This window comes from Mizuhopecten yessoensis, unplaced genomic scaffold, assembly GCF_002113885.1.
Source record: "Mizuhopecten yessoensis strain PY_sf001 unplaced genomic scaffold, ASM211388v2 scaffold8811, whole genome shotgun sequence".
Classification (NCBI taxonomy): domain Eukaryota; kingdom Metazoa; phylum Mollusca; class Bivalvia; order Pectinida; family Pectinidae; genus Mizuhopecten; species Mizuhopecten yessoensis.
The window spans coordinates 1690128-1714461 of NW_018407733.1; the positions used below are offsets into that span (position 1 = coordinate 1690128).

At 35.4% G+C, this 24334-nt stretch overlaps 2 protein-coding genes across 6 annotated transcripts in view; one reads left to right on the forward strand and one right to left on the reverse strand.

Moving 5' to 3' along the window:
* LOC110456645 (brefeldin A-inhibited guanine nucleotide-exchange protein 1-like) overlaps nucleotides 1-14852 on the forward strand; it is a 50917-nt gene extending 36065 nt beyond the window's left edge. For 2 of the 5 annotated variants that reach the window (XM_021507492.1, XM_021507496.1), the window contains 8 exons: nucleotides 1476-1490; nucleotides 5105-5379; nucleotides 5812-5923; nucleotides 6706-6823; nucleotides 6967-7109; nucleotides 7373-7680; nucleotides 7965-8082; nucleotides 10117-14852. In XM_021507492.1, coding sequence (XP_021363167.1) covers nucleotides 1476-1490; nucleotides 5105-5379; nucleotides 5812-5923; nucleotides 6706-6823; nucleotides 6967-7109; nucleotides 7373-7680; nucleotides 7965-8082; nucleotides 10117-10251 — 1224 coding nt within the window. In that variant the 3' untranslated portion in view covers nucleotides 10252-14852. The remainder of the gene's footprint in view (nucleotides 1-1475; nucleotides 1491-5104; nucleotides 5380-5811; nucleotides 5924-6705; nucleotides 6824-6966; nucleotides 7110-7372; nucleotides 7681-7964; nucleotides 8083-10116) is intronic. The other 3 variants (XM_021507493.1, XM_021507495.1, XM_021507494.1) reach the window with 2 other exon arrangements.
* Nucleotides 14853-22146: 7294 nt separating this feature from the next.
* On the reverse strand, nucleotides 22147-24180 carry LOC110456602. The gene has a single exon (XM_021507431.1). It carries the CDS (start codon nucleotides 24155-24157, stop codon nucleotides 23072-23074), a length of 1086 nt encoding a protein of 361 aa, XP_021363106.1. The 5' UTR covers nucleotides 24158-24180; the 3' UTR covers nucleotides 22147-23071.
* Between the last annotated feature and the right edge of the window lie 154 nt (nucleotides 24181-24334).

The window sequence follows — 24334 nt, forward strand, 5'->3', positions numbered from 1 at the left end:
AACCCCTAGGGACCTAGTTTCTTAGTCACAGCTTGGAAACAGTTGAGAGCCCCACCCTATAACCGTATATATACAATTGCTGAGTATAAAGAGATGATTGCACATATGCTTCCAGGTTGGCCTTGGGGACTGCCCCACCCTTGGAGACTTAACCCCTGGGTCATAACTTTGAAATGGTTAATATCCCCACCCCAAAACTATATATACAATTGTTGGGCATAAAGAGACAAATGCAGTCATGATATTAGAATTGATCCCAGGGTCTGCCCCACCCTTGCAGACTTGGCCCCTGGTTCATAACTTTGAAACGGTTGAGATCCCCACCCCAAAACCATATATACAAATGCTTGGCAAAAAGAGACAAATGCAGTCAAGATATTAGAATCGATCCTGGGGTCTGGACACAACTCTAGGGACCTAGTTTCTGAGTCAAAGCTTGGAAACAGTTGAGATCCCCACCCCATAACCATACATAAAATTGCTGGTCATGAAAAATCTAATATAGCTATGCTACAAGGATTGGCCTTGGGGTCTGGCATATTCCCTTGATCTCATTTGGAGAATAGTTTGCCATGATTGCTTAGGTATCCAGGTGAGTGATACAGGCCCTCTGGGCCTCTTGTTTTATTACATACTCCAAAAGTAGTGTCTAGAAAATGTGGCTCCACTCTTGAAGAACTGTAATCTGGATTAAATTCATTTTGAATGTTGAAATTCAAATTCATTTTTGCATAAGGAGAAAGAAACCATTTAAAATTTTAGTGAAACTGTTGAGCTAATAAAGATTTCAGCACAAGGGTCAATAGTCAATCTTTAAAAAACAAAGTTATGTTGAATTTTTAGCCAATTGAGTTGATCTGAAAAGACTTTACCAATTTATTTAAGTTTGATAAAAAAAAAAATTAATTTATTTGTGTTGAGTTACTTTGGTTTTGTGTGTATATAACCATATTAGCTATTACTTAATGTTGTTTTACGCTTTCTTTTATTCAGAGAACATATTTATTTGCAACATAAAATATAATTCCATGTGACTAACTTGTATGCTATTGGAAAATGCTTGAAATTAATTGTTTCAATTAAAACAAAGTTTGAACATTCTGGTTTTGTCATGACATTTAGTAATATTATTTATTCACGTAATCTTCATGATGTGAAGTGTTGTTTCTTAAAAATTACAGGCATCAAATGATGTTTGGCATAAGGTCATGTGATATTCAAAGTTCAAGATACAGTTTAATAACATGGCCTTACAAACATAGTTATGAGACCTGAAAAATTGGGAAAGGAAAGGAGAGGGGGAAAGGAATTCACAAAAGCTTGGTGTTTAACTTCAAAAATAACCTTTTAGGAAAGCATAACATTTTCATTAACCCTGAAAGTTTACTGGTGTGTGATTCTTACAAATATAAATGTTTCACCTTAATGACTTTGCAGAGAGATTATCTGTAAAATGTTACTTTCCTCTTCAACAGGGTACCCAGGTAATGGTACGGGTAGATGTTTACGTACGCAATCTTGGCCATTTTGGTGTTATCATTTTTTGGATGATTTTTACAACATTTGGTCCTGGCTGCAGTTAATGAAACTCATTGCTTTTTCCTTTTGTTTGAAGTTATTCTTCATAGAATGGTGGATGAAATGTCTGTTGATGATATTTGACGTTTTTGTTACCAGTTACCTCCCTTCCAAACAATGTGATGGATCCTTTGGTCCTATAATTCATTATTCCCTGCTATATAAACATGAACATGAAGTGAAATTTTAAAAGGGAAGTCCTTTTAAAATTTCACTTCCAACTGCATATCTCTTAATTAATTAAGCTTGTTCTTTTAGACTGGGAAAGTCACAAATGTATAATTCTGAAATGGACTGTTTTGTTTGAACTTCCTGTTTCTCTATTTCATTACTGAGTTACCTGATGAATATAGAGTTCTTTTCAAGAATTCAAGGTGAACTCTTCAATTGGAGGTTTTAGGCACAAGCGTTGTATGTTTTTCCATCAAAAGTGATACCACATATCACTGCCATGGTCGTTGTTACGATGATAATTGCTATCGACAAATGAACATTGCGATGATGAAAAATGCAACATTTTTCTTGGCATCATTGACACTGCAGATTGTGTAGTCTTTAAATCAAGATACATGTATTTATATTATTATAATTAGCCTCCTTGCTGTCATAAGTTCACTAAGATTAAAGATTTTCATTTGTCTAGACCATAAAGTCCGGAGTTAAACGTGTAAGCAACTTGTCAATTTAAGTAATAAGTTCAATTCCAGTCTTCAGAGAATTATACACGTATTTTGATGATGAAAAAAAAGTTTTCAAAGACATCTATTGAAAAAAGGTACTATCATGGGGAATTCTGAGGAAGTAACATTAACTCATTTATCCCTGAAGACCCATTTGAACTCTTCCAATTCAAAGGTTGGAATAGTTCATTATGAAACTTCAGGGGTGAATGAGTTAAGAAAGGAAAGACAATGTGGAATTTTATGACTATGTAGCAATCTCATACCGGTACATATGTAGTTTTGAATGTGGATGTGAACACATCTCCGACCCTGTTTATGTATATTATAAAGTCTATTGTATTGTTCCTGTGGCTCCTTATACATCAGAGATTTAGCTCCAACATGTTCTCTACAACCCTGGAATCCGTCATGATGTATTGAAGGCTCTGTACGAGTCACCTTGTGGACGATACCTCTGTACGAGCCACCTTGTGGACGATACAAGTACATCGTAGACTAGTTTGATCCTTGATGTACACAAACAAAATTATGTATCAGTCTAGCAATTGGTCAGGGTTTTTTAACAGAAACCAATCAAATAGCTAAATATAACCGCATGCCATGACATATTCCAGGGAAGCATAACCACTGGAATTTCGAGAATGCATATGCATTATAAGCATTAATTAACAAGTTTGATAGCACACAGCCTGGTTAAGTAGTATATGACTGTTGAAGTGTACTGGTTTCCTGGTAAGTTTAATTGGAAAATTGCTGTAAAGAAAAACATTTGTTGCATGTGAATTTATTAGTACATGTGTGTACAATGTCAGTTGATAAAGGAATTCTGATGTTCCCTTAAAGATAAAGGGTGAAAGTTCTTCAAATTTGTTGCCCTCTTCAAAGAAGCTTTCAATAAGTATTGTCACTCATTAAAATACAACGCAATTATATAATTAAGGCTATAATTTCCACATTTTGCAAAAAAATCATACATTTATTCCAGTCTTCAGAGAATTATACACGTATTTTGATGATGAAAAAAAAGTTTTCAAAGACATCTATTGAAAAAAGGTACTATCATGGGGAATTCTATATCCCCATTATAATGGCAGTGCCATTATATATACCTGGTTGTCATAGCAGCTATGAAACCATAACCCAATTGTTGACATCATTATTTCATAGTCATAATTGTTATGTCGCAAATTGATATCACTGACTTTTCCTAGAAGTTTGTTGTTTATCTGTTGTCTACTCGTGACAAGTTGTTCAGGGTATATATGGATTTGCATGTACATATGTGTCCTCGTCAAGGTCATTGCTCTATTGATTTCATTCAGTCTTCCACTGGATCCCTGGGGGTTTATAGGTTTGAACTCTGTCCGTCCTTCTGTCCTTCCGTCCTTCCATCCTTCTGTCCAAGAAGTTTGTCCGGGACATATCTTCCATACTATTTCACCGGAAGTAACCAGAGTTTGTGTACAAGGACATCTTGGCATGGTGGAGTACAGAGTGCAAGAATTAGGTCACTATGACCTCACTGTGACTTATGCTTTGACCTTTGAACTTACATTTTGATAAAAATTTGTCTAGGGCAAATCTTAATACTATTTCACCTTGAATAACCCGATTTATTTCATAAAACTATATTGCAAATTTCTTCTGTTGGCAACAAAACAATTTTAACATTACAAAGATGCCTTTAATGTTGTGTTATGTATCAGGATACTTTCCTAACAGTAGGTAAACCCTGACATATGTGTACTGTTTGTTAAATATAGACATCATTACCGGTGGGGGATATTTGTTAAATACAGATAAATGCGGAATTTTGATAAGTGAATGTTATTTTCATTAAGATTAAAGTGTCCCAAAAATTCAACTTATAAGCAGTGGAGTGCATTCAGTTGGCAATTGTGGTCAAATGAATGTCAACTGGAAACTTTCCAATTCAAAATGAAGTGCTAGCAACTTGTTGGAATGTGTCATTTCTAGTTGTCGTTGTTACTAACTTAATACCAACTGTGTTCAGTGCTTTAACATTTTGAAAAATGTATGCAGATATACTTTTAGAAAACTAAAGGATGATACCAATAAGCATCAATCAAAATTAAAACTAGTAGTTATTATAATTTATGGATAAAGCATGCTGTGGATGAGCCGTGATTGATATTTGTCTGTCGGTATGTAATGCATGTCATATAGAAACAAATAACCCTGTACTGGTACATGTTTCATGCTTGTGCCTGGTAGTCTGTGTGAACATTCAAACGATTCTTATAAAGACAGTGGTTCATGATACACACAATGCTATTTAATATTTGTGTCGGTGTGGTGACCGGCGTGAACGTTGGTGGAATCGTCAGTAGAGTTAATTGATGCATGGGATTGATTTGTTGTGTTACCTTGTCTTCTGCTGTTGCTATAAGACTGTGGGTGAACATATGTATGTTCTGCTGCTGTTGCTTTAAGACTGTGGGTGTACATATGTATGTTCTGCTGCTGTTGGGTAGATGTTTGTTGACCGGTAAAAATCTAAATCTCATGCACTTTATGCATCATGAATTTGACACCTTCTAAATGTTAATTGAATGTAAACTGATAGTTTCCTGATTATGATTTTGTATAGAGATGTAGGATTGGATGATATTAAGAATCTGTCTAGGTTTGTGATTACTTATTAATAAATTTGTGTCAAGAAAAAGGGGATTTTAATGTGTCGCATTATGTTTTGAGTACATGACTTGTTCTTCATTGAGAGAAAATCCAATTTAAAATGTATGGCATTCACTTGTGTGCAATACAGTGAGAGAATATGACTGGTCAGAATACTAACCAATCAGGTTGTTATGTCTTTACAGAAGGCGGAGTGGATGACGACAACATGTAACCATGCACTGTATGCTATCGTTGACGTGTTCACCCAGTACTATGACGTCCTACATGACGTTCTACTGCTGGAATTGTACCACCAGCTCCAGTGGTGTGTACGCCAGGACAATGAGCAGCTTGCCCGCTCTGGGACCAACTGTCTGGAGAATCTGGTCATCTCAAATGGCGAAAAGTTCTCCTCAGATATCTGGCATAGTACTTGTACCTGTATGCTGGACATCTTCAGGAGCACTATACCGCTCAGGTGAGTCAGCAGACCAGGTCAATCCTTTCTCTAACTTTTCTGTTCCTGGCATCGATCCTAGGGCATCTCTAGGGTCTTGGCTTTGAAGATTGTTCAGATAACTGTACTTACTTTCTAGGTGAAGAGTGGAGGGGGATTGATCAGAGTAATAACACAAACTTATTGGTACTATATTTTCTTCAGGGGGCCAACATATTACTCAGGCTCATAGAAGTATAGGGAGGATGGGTTTATTACTGGACCAAGAAGAAGCATCTGTCAACATTTCTACTGAAATACAAACAATAGGGAGGGGAGGGGAGGGGGGGGGGGGCTTATTAACAGTCAAAGGCTTATCAAGGATAATTATGAAAGTTAAATGCCTCCAGATTTATATGAATCAAGTTGAAATTGTTGACTGCTGTGTTGAATGAAGAAATTTGTTTTCCCCAGTTTGTTGACATGGCGACCAGAGACGCCGGACACTCCCGATTCACCTTCCTCACTGGTGAAACAGAACACAATTCCTGAACATGACGTGGGGTACATGGGCGAAGATGGACAGGTAACAATATTTAATGTCACATAAAGAATAAATTTATTTCATACAGGATCAGTTCTGGCTTAAAACCTAGCCTATTAGTGTCCCTTAAGAGAAACATCACACTCCTGACCAGCCTGCAGCAGACTCATTTCTGGGGTTTGTTATTACCATGATTTACATAGCTGGTACAGTTATTGCAATGATAGTAGCTATATGTGTTACCAATGATTCCTCTAATAAGGATATTTTATATCATACACACAGTGAGTGACCCATCACACATGTCCATACCCTGAAGGTTAAGTCAAATGGTCAAAGATTAAAGCAATGTAATGCTTTTCAGAACCATATCTTCTTACAGCAGAAACTTGTCTTATGACATCACATTTTTCATGAACAGAGAGAATATTGCACTGTCAGGTTTGTACTATGAAATTCAAGGTTATGATATGAAGTCAAATGTCGAATGATTGTGATGCTTTCCCAGACCATAACTCGTGATTGTCTTCTTATTTTCTGAAACTTCCCACAAACAGTGACAGTGTCGTTGAACACTCCCAGGACTGTACACAAACGGTCAAGGTCATTCATGGGGAAATGTGGGATAGGAAGGTATTTTAATTAGCCTTATCAATACTTGGACAGGCCCTGAAACGTTCCTGCATTTTAACACCAAAAAGGCATATTTCTGGAAATAGTTCCCCATGTAAAAAATCTATTTAAATGGGGAGTGAAGGGCATGTTTCTGAACTTAGCTTTTTATGGGTAACCTGTGGTATGTAACACATGATTTTTGGTTGCAGGACAACATCTCTATGGAGGGTAGCCATGACAACAGGTCACTGAAGCATGCCGACAGTAACCATAGTGTGAACAGCTCAATATCACTAGAGTCCAGGGAACACAAGATCCCACGTTCTAGTAAGTATGCAGTGTCAGCAGCGTCCAAACACAGAAATAATTACATGAACTCATAATGAACCTTTAATCTAATGAAGATCATAGGGTTTTTAAGCGGAAGGGGAATCTCATGGAATTACATTGTGTACCTGGTGTTATTTCAGAGGTGGGCACAGACCAGAAGTTGTTCCAGGGATTACTCATCAAATGTGTCGTCCAACTTGAACTGATTCAGACCATAGACAATATTGTTTTCTTTCCAACCACCAGCAAGAAGGAGGATGCTGAGAATTTAGTCGCTGCTCAGGTAAATATTTCCTAATCTGGAAATAACTAAAAAAAAAAAAAATCTAGAAAGAGCTCCAGTTATATTCTCTAATCTAGAAATAGCTCTAGTAAATATTGCCCATTTTAAAATCTCTTGTTTGTCTCAGAAATCAGTTGTCTTGTATTATCGCGGAGCAATTAAGTGTCTGTGGAAAGGGCACCATTACAGGAGGAGGACCAGGGATGTTATGATGTTCTATGATAAATCAAACTTTGACAAAAGTATTTTGTTTACCTCTGTAGGGGGGCGTGACTGTGGGCGGGGCCCCAGTACAAGAGGAGGACCAGGGGATGTACCAGTACCTCAAATCAGACCAGCTCTTCCTCCTCGCTGACTGTCTCAAAGAGTCACACAGCTTCGCAAAGGACTTCAATTCCAACCATGAGCAGCGTAATATTCTGTGGAAGGCGGGCTTTCGTGGCAAGGCAAAGCCCCATCTCCTCAAACAGGAAACTCAGAGTCTCGCATGTCTGTTCCGTATTCTGTTCCGCATGTATGATGACGATGCTCGTCAGGATGCGTGGGATGATATTGAGACACGACTCATTCAGTAAGCCATATGTACTCTCCACTGTAATTAACAACCAGATTCTCTGTTTCTACCATCGTTGTGTAAAATGTCCTCATCAAGCTATTGCAGTGTAAAATGTTCTCATGAAGTTATTTTGATACCAGTGGCAGCTTTATTAAAATAAAGCAATATGTTTTATATGATGCACTACCTATTTCAATAAAGCATCAATCAAATTGTATTTCTTTAAAAATTTCCTGAATGTAAAATCTGTTACCACTTTCTGTTTAATATAAGTTTGTTTTTTCTATGGTAACCTACAGGACGTGCCAAGAGGCGCTGGACTACTTCCTGGCACTACAGTCAGATAGCCACCGCGAGGCCTGGAGCAGTCTGCTCATCCTCATCCTCACCCGCCTCCTCAAGATGTCAGACAAAAGGGTATAATATTCTATCATAGGCAAAACAAAATCATAGCTGATTTTTCCATTTTGGCTAAGTGACAAATAAATTTTAAGGAGGAAGAGGAAACAAATATTTCATGTCTTTGCCATTTTATTGGGGAAGAAATTTGTCAAGCAATTCAATAAAACCAGTATCTTTCTAGTAACTTTATTTCTGAATGAGTTTTGATCAAACTTATGTTAATGTTGAGTATGAGAATGCCTTGTAAGAGTTTGTATTTTAGAGTTACAAGGTCAAGAGGAAGACCAAGGCTACTGCTTTAAAAGAAAATGTTTAAACAATTACTCAAATTATGTCTTACAGACATTTACTAGTTTCTGAAGATGGAAATATAATTTTTCACATATATGTATTAGTATCATACTATGTTATGGCTAGCTTTATAAAAATCTGTCATTAATATGCGTATTAAATGAACTTGATTTCATATGGATCCTTTGAACACAGGTGCCAAGTAAAACACCTTGAACACTTTGTCTTAGAAATTATGTAAGGGAAAAAGAAATAAAGAACAAAAAATGGTTTTGTCTTAATAGAAATTATGTAAGTGGGTGAAAAAAGAAATAAAGAAAAAAAATGACCTGAAACTGGAAGTGATATACCTGCTGGAAAATGGGTGGAGGTGGGGATTTATTGCAAGAGAGTTTATTAGTAAGTCCTGCATCAGTACTACTGGACGTGACTGTAGGTTAGCACATGATTTATCAGTGTGACGGTCAGTCAGTGTATCGGTCAGTCAGTGTATCTGACTGTATCGGTCAGTCAGTGTGTCGGTCAGTCAGTGTGTCGGTCAATTTTGTATACAAGTATCTCTTGGGCGCTAGAGTGTCACATACTGAAATCAAGTCTTGTGCTCAATTAAATACAGAACCTTGGCCTTTTGTTGAATTTGAACCACCTCTCCAAGGTATACCTCATATATACTCTTGTCACTTACAGTGGCAAAATTTGGTATCTCTTTGGATTGCCGAGTAACACATCATGAAATCCGGACTTGTGTCCCTTCACATAGAGTTGTGGGCCTTTGTTCACTTTGCATTGCACTGTTTGTGGCAAACTATTGGCTCATATGCTCAGCATATACAGTTGCCATTTTGTGGCTACTTCTTTGGATGGTTAAATATGCATACTGAAATTTGTATTGTGTCCTTCTATATACAGAGATATTGCCCTTTGCCATTGTTTATATCAAAGTTGGTCCACAAGTAGGGTACTATGGATTGTTCCCAATGCCTTGTGTCAAGATTATTTATTTTTTTGTCATTTTCAGATGTTGAAAAGTGGGCTTGATTTTAAGAATCAGCTTTGGTTGTATAGAGTATATATCATGTAAAGGATGATATAAATTGATCTTGATATATAGTAACTGCTCCAATTGCTGAATAGGACACAATAGGGGATGTAGAGGTGATGTGACCTACAAATTATATAGGACACAATAGGGGATGTAGAGGTGATGTGACCTATAAATTATATAGGACACAATAGGGGATTTAGAGGTGATGTGACCTACAAATTATATACCACACAATAGGAGATGTAGAGGTGATGTGACCATCAAATTATATAGGACACAATAGGGGATGTAGAGGTGATGTGACCTACAAATTATATAGGACCACTGGCTTTAGCTCTCCTTACATAATTTAAAAAACGTCAATGAAGAGTGCTAATCATACCTGCCAACTCTCCCTATTTGGGAGGGAAACTCCCGTTTTTTTACCCTTAAAAAATAGTAGTTTCAACCAGAGAGTTGTGTAAACTATTCCTATATTATAAGATCTAATGATTTCATCTGAAAGAACAACTCAAAGTATGTCATTTTAAAGGGTTATTTTGTCTTTAGAGAGTATATACACACATTTTATTTATGCTTTTAATTTTGAGCATGCAGTATCTCCACATGGAAATTTCAAAAAGTTGGCAAGTATGTGTGTCGCTATATCAAAACTCGTTTACTAGTACAATGTATACTAAAACACTATATTCTAACTCCATTATCTATTTCAGTTCAAGGTCCATGCCAAATCTTACTACCCGTCCATCTGTGAAGTGCTAATGTTCGATCTGAAGCTAGAAATGAGATCCATCTTACGTAAATTCCTTCAGCGTATGGGTCCTGTGTTCAACATAACATCCAGTTAGTGATGAGCAGCTTACTCCAACTTCAATGAACACACTGCAGAGCCTCCTCCAGCTGGAGTAGTCCTGTATGGAATATCTCTGGAAACAACAATGTATTGGTGTTCTGACCTAGAGTTGTAATTAAATTTAGTTAATGAAGTTGCAACTCGAGAACGATTTTGTTGTTTAGAAATACAGGAAATATATGAAGCCAGAAGTAGAAGAATCTGAAGTAAGCCATGAAATGGTTAGCGGATTCCTGGGGTGTCATGTTTTAAAACATGATGTGTACCAGTATATATTTATTTGATGTGAAGTTTTAAGGAGAGTATTGTGAATATCATCTCTTCTGAACATATATTACTAGGGGCCTATTCCGTTTGAATCAACAGATTAACTTAAACCATAGCTGATTGATTCAGGAATAGGGACAGATCAGATGGTCTCATAAACATTTAAAGAACAATTTGACAAACAGTTTGCAGTGGTTTTTGTTGATCTGAATGGATTTTCTTCCACAATGGTTTTTGACTGCATCTGACTAGTTTTAGCCACACAATGCAGTTCTGATAATAGGTATACAAACTGTACAACAACACAGTAAATGAACTAGTGCAGTACCAAAGCACAGGCATGCACATGTTTACCTACTGGGGATAATCAAGAATGCGGTGTTAAAACCTGCTCCTGATATAGTGGTGAAATGTGGACCTTATCAGTGATGCAATGTGAGAAATTTTCAGGTGGGAGATTAAAAACTAGCCGTCAAAATTGTATGATGCATAAGATACTCATTTGATACATTATTCCAAAACCTATTACAATCTTGGAACTGCAAATATTTGTCTTGGAATTCTGCATAAAATGAGGTTCCTTACAGTTCAGGTGGCTATCTATTTTGAATATGAAAGTGTGACACTATAGAGATGGCAGGTGTATGTTGTATATACATGTACATATGATGTGCATTTTTGTGTTTTATGTAAGAATCTGAGAAAACATCTGTGACTTATGGAGGGTATTTAACAGCATGCATGAGAGTTTGAAAGTTGTTTGATGTTCTATTATCTCCAATAACCATTTGGTTTGATATTTGTACATGTAGTATGTGTTTTTATTCATATAACCGATATACTGAATTACAACAGGTCTGTACTAACATTCCCTTAGCAACAATCCGTCACCATTTCTGTTCCTCGGGACACGTCAATGAATCTCCTAATGATCCAGATGTAGACGGAGAGAGGATGGTGAAGTAAATTGTTAATATTCACATTTTCACAGGATTGGAAACCATTGATAATAACATTGCTTTCCACTTGATCTTGGACGTAATGGTATAAAGCAGAAGGTTTTGGTTTGTTATAGAACCTTCTCAACAGCAAATATTGGTTTCTGTGTAAAGGCAGTTTCATGTGCTAAGTGGCTTAGAGTCATTTCAAACTTCAATATTAAGAAGTTTTTTTCCTGTATGCTAAGGCCCTTTTTGTGTAATCGGTTCAACTGATTTGTCAGTTTTTAAATGTGACGTTTTCGGGTATAAATCTTGATGGACATGAAAATGGTTATGCAGGCCTGGCAAGGCTTTGTCAAGGCTTACCTGAAAGCAGCATCAGATTACTAGGTCCAACCATATTTCATAAACAAACAACTCTGGTCCAACCGGTTCAACTGGTTCAACTGTTTGGATTGCTATAAAAAGAAAACGGCCTAAGGCATTTCAAAAGGAAACATGTTTTTTATCTATAGGGTGTGTAAAATTTAAATTGAAAGTTGCGCTCTTTATTCATTAAATTGTGATTCTTCTGTGATGGTTGATAAAAAGATACTTTATGCTGTAAGTGAGAAATTGTATAATCCAATTATATTCAGCATTGGAGCAACAATTTTGTTCTTTCTGTTTTATTTTGGAAAAAATGATTTTACCAATATATTCTGGACTTCTTGTGTAGTCTCTTTTAAACTGGGATTCTAGTTATAAACTAATAAAACTGCCTTCAATATTTCATTTGAGCATTGAGGGATTTTTGTAAATTTTATTCCATTTTATATCCACATTATTTCACAATCTAGTCTTGTGATTTGGTTTTGCCAACACTTTATCTTTTGTGATACTTGTTTTTTAACAACAAAGTCATTAAGTCGCATACACTGAAGCAGGTGAAAATGAAGCAGTAAATAAATATTCATGTTTCTCCACCTTCCATAAATAATTGTGCCTACACAAAATTTTGCAATCACAACTGGCTCACCGTAAATAAGTTTGTTTCCCTGAGAAATATTTGCTATGAGGGTATTATATCACAGGATGTTTGTAAACTTTATATCCAGCTCCTGTTTGGATGGTACATTCCTTCAAAGTAGGATTTGTTTGTATTTCAGTTCTACATAATATGTTTTATACCGTAATTTGTGTACATGGGCATTTTTAGGTCACGTGAGCTTTAGGCCCATGGGCCTCTTGTTGAATAATAAGTGTACTCATTTGCAGCATCCTGAAAAATATAGAGGTAATTACTTCATTCTGAAAAGGTTGATTTTGGAAAAATAGTTTTTTAATAATAAACAATCAAAATTAAGGTAGAGTCCTAGCAGTCTGTGTTGAATCTCCAATGAAAAGAGTTCCATTTTCTTTTGCATTTTTCTGAGTTTGGATTGCTTACCCTTTTTCGGCAGCAATGTTCTATATACCTGGGGATAAAAAAGAAAAACATTTACTGTAATTTTCATTTTTGTACACAAAAAAACTATGCAAGAGGATTTCATAACAGGACCTGTCAATTAGAAAACAGAAAATTAATCAATCAGTTACATTACTGGAAATGAATTCAAAAACTTGAAACTTCCTAAAAAGGCCTGTAGCCTGTACCTGTAGTTATTTTGATATAGAAAAAATAACATTAATTTAACAGGAAGATAACTTTTCAGCAGGAAAGTGGTGGGACTCTCTACCTTAATGTTTGATCCAGTTTCTGTAGAGGTGATTTAGAGAATTGACATTGTCAGAGAGTGTCCCCGGTTAAAATTTAACATGTGCATAATTATGAAAACCCAAAGTGCAATAATATCTGATTGAATGTCCAGATACTAACTGACATCAAATGAAAAACCATTACATTTTCTGTTATATTTGGTTGGTTTTTATGTATAGTTCTGTTGCCTATTTGTGCCGTAGTTTGTACCAACACTGTTATTTAGAACAAACTTTTGTTTCTTATTGTTACTTAAATGGAATTGTCCGTCAGTCTCATGATAAACGTTTTTATTTTTAACATTTTTTTTTGTAGCTATTGGATTTTTTAATGTTTGACAAGGCTATAGTTTAAATGACATATTTGTATGTATTGTGTATCAGTTTTGAGAGTAATCATAAACTTGTGTAAATGTTAAAATCTTTATTATAGTTGTAAATTCTATTTAATCCCTAATAAAATGCTAAAGCTATTTATCTAAGATAATCTGTACAAAGTGTGTACATGCATTACCCTGTAACGGGTGTTTTGTTTGTATTGGTATGGACAAAATCAGACCTATTTCCTATCACTGCAGATTACTCAAATACAAGAATTGCTAACCCAGGAACATTCCACTATCAAGTGCTGGGGTTGTGTGTGTTTATAAAAATACTTTGTATAAGTGGGAAGCTTTATAATCGAATGTCTGGTGGGAATATTGCACTCAATGTCAAAAAGTTATGAAATGGTCGCTACTCTTTTCGTTTAAATCCTGTTAAACAGTTATTTGTAAAGATTATAATTGTAATTATATTTATAATAAGGTAATAATTATCTGTACTGTAAGTACTCTGAAGGCCTAATTGTCTTTACTGATCTTGTAAGTAGGAAATGTTTGACATGGTTCATTTTCACCTTTTTACATTTGAATATTTTGAAAGGCAATTTCGACATTGAAAAAAACTGCTTTGGTATAGTGGAAAAGTGAGTGAAAATAATACAATTCTGCAAAACAGAAAATGTTCATCCGTGTTTGAATGAGAAGATGAATTTAACATTGAGGTGAAAATATTACGTTACAGTATGCATAATTCAACATTAGGCAAATTTCTTCTAAGAGGCAGAATGGGGGAAATTAAAGCACGATGGAAATCTTAAAGGTTTTCCTGATAAAATACCTGAGGAATATGGTAAAAATATAGTTACATGATGTCAAAATAATCATCACTGGACATTGGTCAGTGTCCAGCCAACCAAATAATGGTCTTGAGGTAGCGAAAGCAGAAGGTGAAAGGGGGGTTACAGATATCACTTTCTATTTACATAAATAGTCACTTCAAATTTAAGAAGTGATTCAAGATTTGACAAAAAATGTGATAATGCATTTAATGTAGGATACTGGAATTAATGTACATGTAAACATCATATGAAGATTTATACATTGTATTAAAAGGTATACACTATATGAAAATGTGCAATGTATTATGATGATGCTTACATTGTATGAAAACATGTATGATAGTATATACATTGTAGGATAATATATTGATTGTACAGGAGAGCGTTGGATGGTGTTGTGTAATGCCATCTTGATTGGTGTACAGACAACATGTGATATTAAGCTATAATCTGTGAAAACAAGGGACTATTTTAATAAACAGTTAAAAACAATGCATTTATTTGGCTTATCAATGATATTTTTGATTCTCAAAAGACACTTGGAATATTATCAAAGGTTTAACTTCTGAATATTAGTATATCCACTGGAATATTATCAAAGGTTTAACTTCTGAAAACTAGTATATCCACTGGAATACTATCGAAGGTTTAACTTCTGAAAACTAGTATATCCACTGGAATATTATCAAAGGTTTTAACATCTGAATACTAGTATATCCACTGGAATATTATCAAAGGATTAACATCTAAATATTAGTATATCCACTGGAATACTATCAAAGGTTTAACTTCTGAATATTAGTATATCCACTGGAATACTATCAAAGGTTTAACTTCTGAATACTAGTATATCCACTGGAATACTATCAAAGGTTTAACTTCTGAATACTAGTATATCCACTGGAATACTATCAAAGGTTTAACTTCTGAATACTAGTATATCCACTGGAATACTATCAAAGGTTTAACTTCTGAATACTAGTATATCCACTGGAATACTATCAAAGGTTTAACTTCTGAATACTAGTATATCCACTGGAATACTATCAAAGGTTTAACTTCTGAATACTAGTATATCCACTGGAATACTATCAAAGGTTTAACTTCTGAATACTAGTATATCCACTGGAATACTATCAAAGGTTTAACTTCTGAATACTAGTATATCCACTGGAATACTATCAAAGGTTTAACTTCTGAATACTAGTATATCCACTGGAATACTATCAAAGGTTTAACTTCTGAATACTAGTATATCCACTGGAATACTATCAAAGGTTTAACTTCTGAATACTAGTATATCCACTGGAATACTATCAAAGGTTTAACTTCTGAATACTAGTATATCCACTGGAATACTATCAAAGGTTTAACTTCTGAATACTAGTATATCCACTGGAATACTATCAAAGGTTTAACTTCTGAATACTAGTATATCCACTGGAATACTATCAAAGGTTTAACTTCTGAATACTAGTATATCCACTGGAATACTATCAAAGGTTTAACTTCTGAATACTAGTATATCCACTGGAATACTATCAAAGGTTTAACTTCTGAATACTAGTATATCCACTGGAATACTATCAAAGGTTTAACTTCTGAATACTAGTATATCCACTGGAATACTATCAAAGGTTTAACTTCTGAATACTAGTATATCCACTGGAATACTATCAAAGGTTTAACTTCTGAATACTAGTATATCCACTGGAATACTATCAAAGGTTTAACTTCTGAATACTAGTATATCCACTGGAATACTATCAAAGGTTTAACTTCTGAATACTAGTATATCCACTGGAATATTATCAAAGGTTTAACATCTGAATACTAGTATATCCACTGGAATACTATCAAAGGTTTAACATCTGAATACTAGTATATCCACTGGAATACTATCAAAGGTTTAACTTCTGAATACTAGTATATCCACTGGAATACTATCAAAGGTTTAACTTCTGAATACTAGTATATCCACTGGAATACTATCAAAGGTTTAACTTCTGAATACTAGTATATCCACTGGAATACTATCAAAGGTTTAACTTCTGAATACTAGTATATCCACTGGAATACTATCAAAGGTTTAACTTCTGAATACTAGTATATCCACTGGAATACTATCAAAGGTTTAACTTCTGAATACTAGTATATCCACTGGAATACTATCAAAGGTTTAACTTCTGAATACTAGTATATCCACTGGAATATTATCAAAGGTTTAACATCTGAATACTAGTATATCCACTGGAATACTATCAAAGGTTTAACATCTGAATACTAGTATATCCACTGGAATACTATCAAAGGTTTAACTTCTGAATACTAGTATATCCACTGGAATACTATCAAAGGTTTAACTTCTGAATACTAGTATATCCACTGGAATACTATCAAAGGTTTAACTTCTGAATACTAGTATATCCACTGGAATACTATCAAAGGTTTAACTTCTGAATACTAGTATATCCACTGGAATACTATCAAAGGTTTAACTTCTGAATACTAGTATATCCACTGGAATACTATCAAAGGTTTAACTTCTGAATACTAGTATATCCACTGGAATACTATCAAAGGTTTAACTTCTGAATACTAGTATATCCACTGGAATATTATCAAAGGTTTAACATCTGAATACTAGTATATCCACTGGAATACTATCAAAGGTTTAACATCTGAATACTAGTATATCCACTGGAATACTATCAAAGGTTTAACATCTGAATACTAGTATATCCACTGGAATACTATCAAAGGTTTAACTTCTGAATACTAGTATATCCACTGGAATACTATCAAAGGTTTAACTTCTGAATACTAGTATATCCACTGGAATACTATCAAAGGTTTAACTTCTGAATACTAGTATATCCACTGGAATACTATCAAAGGTTTAACTTCTGAATACTAGTATATCCACTGGAATACTATCAAAGGTTTAACTTCTGAATACTAGTATATCCACTGGAATACTATCAAAGGTTTAACTTCTGAATACTAGTATATCCACTGGAATATTATCAAAGGTTTAACATCTGAATACTAGTATATCCACTGGAATACTATCAAAGGTTTTAACATCTGAATACTAGTATATCCACTGGAATACTATCAAAGGTTTAACTTCTGAATACTAGTATATCCACTGGAATACTATCAAAGGTTTAACTTCTGAATACTAGTATATCCACTGGAATATTATCAAAGGTTTAACATCTGAATACTAGTATATCCACTGGAATACTATCAAAGGTTTTAACATCTGAATACTAGTATATCCACTGGAATACTATCAAAGGTTTAACTTCTGAATACTAGTATATCCACTGGAATACTATCAAAGGTTTAACTTCTGAATACTAGTATATCCACTGGAATATTATCAAAGGTTTAACTTCTGAATACTAGTATATCCACTGGAATATTATCAAAGTTTTAACATCTGAATACAAGTATATCCACTGGAATACTATTAAAGGTTTTAACTTCTGAATACTAGTTTATCCACTGGAATACTATCAAAGGTTTAACTTCTGAATACTAGTATATCCACTGGAATATTATCAAAGGTTTAACATCTGAATACAAGTATATCCACTGGAATAAAATCGAAGGTCTTAACATCTGAATACAAGTATATCCACTGGAATACTATCAAAGGTTTTAACTTCTGAATACAAGTATATCCACTGGAATACAATCGAAGGTTTTAACATCTGAATACTGGTATATCCACTGGAATATTATCAAAGGTTTAACTTCTGAATACTAGTTTATCCACTGGAATATTATCAAAGGTTTTAACATCTGAATATTAAATTATTCACTGGACTTAAATCTTCAGTCACTAAAGGTCCTGCCTAATCCAGATAATTATCTCCTACCTTGGGTTCTATGCATGCCTTTTAGGGGCAACAGCTCTTAAATCATTTCATGTATGTTTATGAATCTTAACACTTATCAGGCTCGTGCCCTAGTTGTGCCTTTTGGATCGGGGAATTCTTATTTTAAGATCTTTCAATTGTAAAGTGTAATAATAATAATGTCGATTCATCTTTTCGCCATCTAATTAAGTCACAAATCTCATGTGGACATCTTGTTTATTCATGATGCTTCAGTTTTGCTTGCAATATTCTGCATTGTTTTAGTGTCAATTTCCATGTTATGTAAGTAGTTGTTAAGCTTCTATCTTTTCCATGGCGGGATTCTGGTAATAGTGAACTTTTTTTGTATTCGTTTAGGTGAATGTTTGTTATCACTAGTTCTCAGGAAGTTCTGTAGGCATCTTCTCAAATTTGATATGTAGGTTCCCCTTGGTCCTTTATTGTGCATGTTTAATTTTGAGACTAATCCGGTAAATATAACGACAGCCAACAGACAGCCATCTTGGATTTTGACAGTGTGAATGATTGTTATCGTTATATCTCAGGAAATACTGGAAGGATTTTTCTCAAATTTGAATTGTATCTTCCACTCGGTCTTTTATTGTGCATGTATACTTTTGGGAGTGATTGGATAAACAAAATGGCCGACAGGTGGCCATCTTGGATGTTGACAGATAAGGTTTGTTATCGCTATTTCTCAGGAAGTCATAGAAGATCTTTCCATTATTTGATATATAGGTTCCCTTGGTCTGTAGATGTGAATATATACTTTTGAGACTAATCGGATAAACAAAATGGCCAACAGACGGCCTTTTTGTATTTTGACAGTGAATATTTGTTATCGCCATTTCTCGGGAAGTAGTGGAAGGATATTTTTCAAATTTGATTTGTAAGTTCTCCTTGGTCCTTTATTGTACATCGTTCCTTTTTAAAGCTGTCATAAAAACAAGATTGCCACATGAAGAACGGAAGAGAAAAGATTGAAATGACAGAACTAATGAAGATGTTACAATGGTGGGCGGCAAGATCCCTCTGGAAACTCCAGTCTAAATTACTGTCTAGACTGATTTAATTTTGATTTATTTTCCAGAAGTTTTTCTTTAACAAGGGATTTTAGAATAACATAAAAATTGTCCAGCACAATTGATTGAGCACCAACATTGCTTGTTCCGTTATTATTCCTCGTTGAGGCTCATAATTCGACAGCATGATTATTTCGCTTTCAGGCCTTCAGTATTTCACAAGTAATTTGTCAAGCGCAATCCCTAAGGTTTTGGTTTCGAATACAATTCTTATGACAATTTCCAATATGTCTGGGTACCATATTTTAGTTGATCTAATAACCTATTCCATTGCTGAATCTGAACAATAAAAGATTGTACCCGAGCAAAAACCAATCGACGGATTAAGTCCTTGCTCCGTTCTGCCCTCGACTACCTAGGACACAAGACATATATTGACTAATGGCAGAAATTAAAATCCATTTGTTTGAAATCAGGTCATGATGCGACCACACCAAATCTCTGTCTACTAACTGATAATAAAGTGTATGTCCTCTCCCTGGCGGGATCACTCATGAAAGGCTGATGAGTTTGATTGGAATCCAGTGTGGTCCTGAAGATTTGTGTTAGAATGGGTGCTATATTGTCTCCACACTCTTTTAGAACACAATTAGGAATATCATCTGGGCCTGACGCTTTAGAAGGATTAAGGTTTCTTAAGAGTTTTGCTACTTCTTCTTGCTTGATATTTAGATCAGAATGTTTTGTGTTTATACGTGTTTTTGGCGTGGTGTTGGTGTTACTACGAGTGAAAACGGATGAGAACACTGGTTCAGTAAGATTTGTGCTTTCCTTTCCCGTCACTGATAAGTGTGCCTAGCTGTGACTTTAGATCTGCCACTCCTATGCTATCCTTTATCCTTGGCTTTATGTATTTCCAGAATGTGTTTGAGTTGTTTTGATCAAGCCATCTTGTATAACATCGGTTACATAATCGTTTTCTGCTTTCCAGATTTCTAGTTTGCTGTCATCTTTGAAAGTTCTGATAGTTTCTCCACTTTCCTGTCTTTTTGGCTTGGTTGTAATTGTTTTGTTGTTTCTTCAGCATTTCACATTTTCTTTTGCTGAACCATAGTAGATTGTTGTTGGATTTTACAGTTCGAGTTTGTATGTTTGAGTTTAGTGAGTCAAGTGGATTATTTTGAATTTCAGCCAGCATTCTTCTGCTCCTATTTTGTTCTCAACCATGGTATTAATGACATGGCTAAGGCTGTCAATTTCCATTTTTATTTCCTCCCAATTTGCTCTTCTCCAGACGTACGATTTCCTGTTTTCTGCGAATTTGTTTTCGTGCTACTGTCTGTAGCAATAATGTCATGGTCAGAGATACCTGGTATGTTATTTCACGCCTTTTAACCATGACTTGCTTCAAATTACAATGTCTGATGATTTGAATTGGATACTTCTACAATAATCAGTATCAACGCGCAAGTTTTGTTTCGGTGGTAATTGTTTGGCAAGTCCTGATACTTTTCCTTGTGTTAAGCTGGATGAAATGTTAAGAGTGTCTGTAAGCATTGCTATCATTTTATCAGTTATGTCCTCCTTGTTGGGGATCATACTTGACCATTATCAATTGACGTAGTGCTGCATCACGTCCTCTGGTGTCTCCAAACTCATGGCAACACAGAAAAGACATGAACACCGAATACGGCAGTGAAGGAATGAACAGACTGAAAACTCTCGATACCTCTGGTTGTAGTTGAGGAAGGCAGATGTGATTGTCCTTAAAATAGAGGCAGTATCCTTGATAACAGTGAGCATGTGTATGCGTAAATATTTGTGTTTGTGATACGCGGGTTTCATCGTCAATGTCAAATGTTTTCAATTACATAACGCCTCTGCATATTTCGAGAGATTTTTGGTAGTTTCCCGTCTTGAAATGAAATGTTGCCTAATCCAACATGTACCAAATGAAGACACTGGTATTAGCACATGTTTACATATCCTCATGCTTTTGTACCTGGCCTTCTTTCTTGTATGTAATTTGTGGTCTGTATAAAGGTCTGTTGCCAACGTTGAGAGTCTGCACACCGTATTGAAATATGAGATAACTTCGTCAACTTATGAGTCGGATTTTGACAGTAAAGCCACTGAACCAATTAATATATCTTCATGCAAAATAAAATTTCGACATAATTTTAACTTTTTCAATATATCCTGTTCGTGTTCAATATAATATTTTAAAGGTTTGGGACCTTTCAAATTTAGTTTGTACATCAGCACGGCCAAAATATTCTATGATCATCGATGGCACAAAAAAATGTTCCTGCCGATAAACACATTTCATTTGATGATATTGATCTAAATTACGAAGCAGCATTCGTGTATTTTCCACAGCGAAAAATGTCACTGTTTTCATGATCTAAGAACACAGAATGTCTCTATCTCCGATCGTTTTCTCAAGTGAATCTTTAATTTGTGTCAGGAAATATTTGGCAAACAGTATACATGAAATTGTATATGAGTGAGCGAGTGAACTAGACGTCTCATAATCCATTTTGTGGTGGGTTTTTTACCTTAACGAACAAGAATTAAGACTGAATGCACTTCCTGCATGTATGTTAACAAAGCTACTTCCTAACTGTGGTAAATATACAGTTGGTAGCTGAAATATTTCATATCCGCTATTTTGATGTTATAAACACGCACTGCGATTAGAACATGGAAAAAACGAATTCAGAAATAAACATTGAAGATTACACGAGCAATCTATCCACTGCACCAATTCTGTCACGGTTAAATTTTATGTTTTCACTCACATTTGAGCAACTCAAACCCCGTCCTTTACTTTCTAGAAGCATTTAAAATAAGACGAGAAGGCAAATATGACATATACACAACGTTTATTACCAAGTAACCAGAGAACGTTATTACAGTGGATTATCCAAATATCATGACAAATAGGCAAAATAACTTATTGTGATAAGTGATCAGCTGTATGTCCTCTTCACAGCCTCCCTTAAATACAACATCAAAACCACAACTACATGTTTTACCTCTTCTGTCTGAACACATGAAATAAACTTAAAAACTTTGCATGTAGATCATTATTGCGCCCTTGCAATACACGAACTAGTATTATCATCATAAATATCGGCAGTTGTGCACCACAGTACACAAGTCGAGACAGCCCTCCAAAACTAAAGCAAATATAATAAGGACCCTGCATTCGGCCTCTCTGAGCCATCACATGATACCGTTGAGCAATAGAAGCAGTTTGGAGAAACCTTTCTTTTGCCAGTTAAGTCCATATTGGAGCACTTTTGATTTCGCCCTTCAATTTTAGATACTATGTAAATTAACTTCTTTACTAATATTTCCTGTGTGATGAATTCGCGTTCAGGAGAGCGAAAAAGGCGACCGTTTGACCGCAGCGAAAATTCAGCATTGAATTAAAGTGTTTTTGATTTAATAAAGACATCTCACGTTATATGTAAATACAAAAATGAGTTAAATACTTCTCGTCACAATGTGAAACCTGCACTGAAAGGCGTCCCAAAAAGACAACAACAGCACCTACCAATAACACACCAAAACAAAAAGGAAAACATCGTGAATGCAAACAGAAAAAAAAGTTGAACACTGGTTCAACGTTGTATTCCGATAGCGACGTTGGCAAACAGAATACAACGCCAAGAAATAAATGATGGACGTTATATTCACAAATAGGAAATTTCAGAGTGAAGTTTAGATAATTGTTTGCTGATAAGTTGTCATTAATATTCAGGTCTAAATTTATCCTGAGATATAGAACCTAACCACTGTTGGATCGCAAAGCCTCGATCCTCTCCATGGCAGGATTCAACTCATGAAACAGTGTTTTTGTTTGATAAGATTCCAAATAAGCTGTGATTGCTCTGTGGTTGTCCCCTAACGTTTCGTAACAGATCCCTAGGAGTGTGTGTACTATCCAGTGTTTGTGTCCTCCTTGTAGTTCATCATACTTGACCATTATCAGGCGACGTAGTACTGCTTCACGTCCTCTAATGTCTCCGAGTTCATGGCAACACAGAAAACACAGAAACACCGCATACGGCAATGAAGGAATGTACAGGCCGCGACTGCATTTTGATAACTCTGGTTGAAACTGAGAAAGGCAGAAGGGGTTGTCTTTGAAAAATAGATGGTATGTGAATATTTTCTTCAGCTTGTCTATTGAAGAGTATCCTTGTCCACAATATGCATGTACATGTGATGCTTGTCGTTCTGGTGGTACACGAGTTTCATCGTCAATGCCAAACGTTTTCAATAGCATTACCCCATTGCAGATCTGTATCGCTTTCCTGTAGTTTCCTGTTTTAAAGTGAAAGGTTGCCAAATACAACACCTCTGTGCCAAACAGTGACCCTGGTATCAGCCAGTGTTTACATTTCGTCATGCTCTTGTACCTGGCCTTGTTTCCAATAGGTACACTGCAGTCCGGATAGACTCCTGTTGCTAACGTTGAGAGTGTACACACTGTACTGTAGTAAGTTATCAATTCGTCGACTTCTGACTGGGATTTCAACAATAAAGCAACCGGACTGATGATGGTATTTCTATACAAGAACAGCCTTCGGCACCATTTTAACCCATCCAGAATTTCCATGTCGTTATCATGTTCAAGTTTTTGCTGAGTTTGGGGTCTTTCAAGTTCAGCTTGTACACCAGAATAGCTCAGGTATTCCATTATCGACGGATTAAAACATGTTCCAACCGATAAACACATCCATTTCAGTTGATGGCATTGATCAAGAATGCGAAGCAACTTTCGTTGATTTTGTCCATAAACTTTCTTCTTGAACATGTTGTTTGATATAACGAAGTAGTTCGGACAATAACCCGACTTGACCCATGTCATTAGGATGTTGAAGCAATACTAAAAACAGTAAAATAGGTTTTTCTCCTGCCAGAACGTCTGATGTGTGCTTTCCACAGCGAAAAATATCACTGTTTTCATGAAATAAGAACACAGAATGTCTCGATCTCCAATCGTCTTCTCTAATGAATCGTGAATCTGTTTCAAGAAATATTTTTA

Bases quoted from the DNA above. Each gene is read 5' to 3' on its own strand.
- LOC110456602 (XM_021507431.1), bottom strand. From the start codon at position 24,157: ATGACATGGGTCAAGTCGGGTTATTGTCCGAACTACTTCGTTATATCA.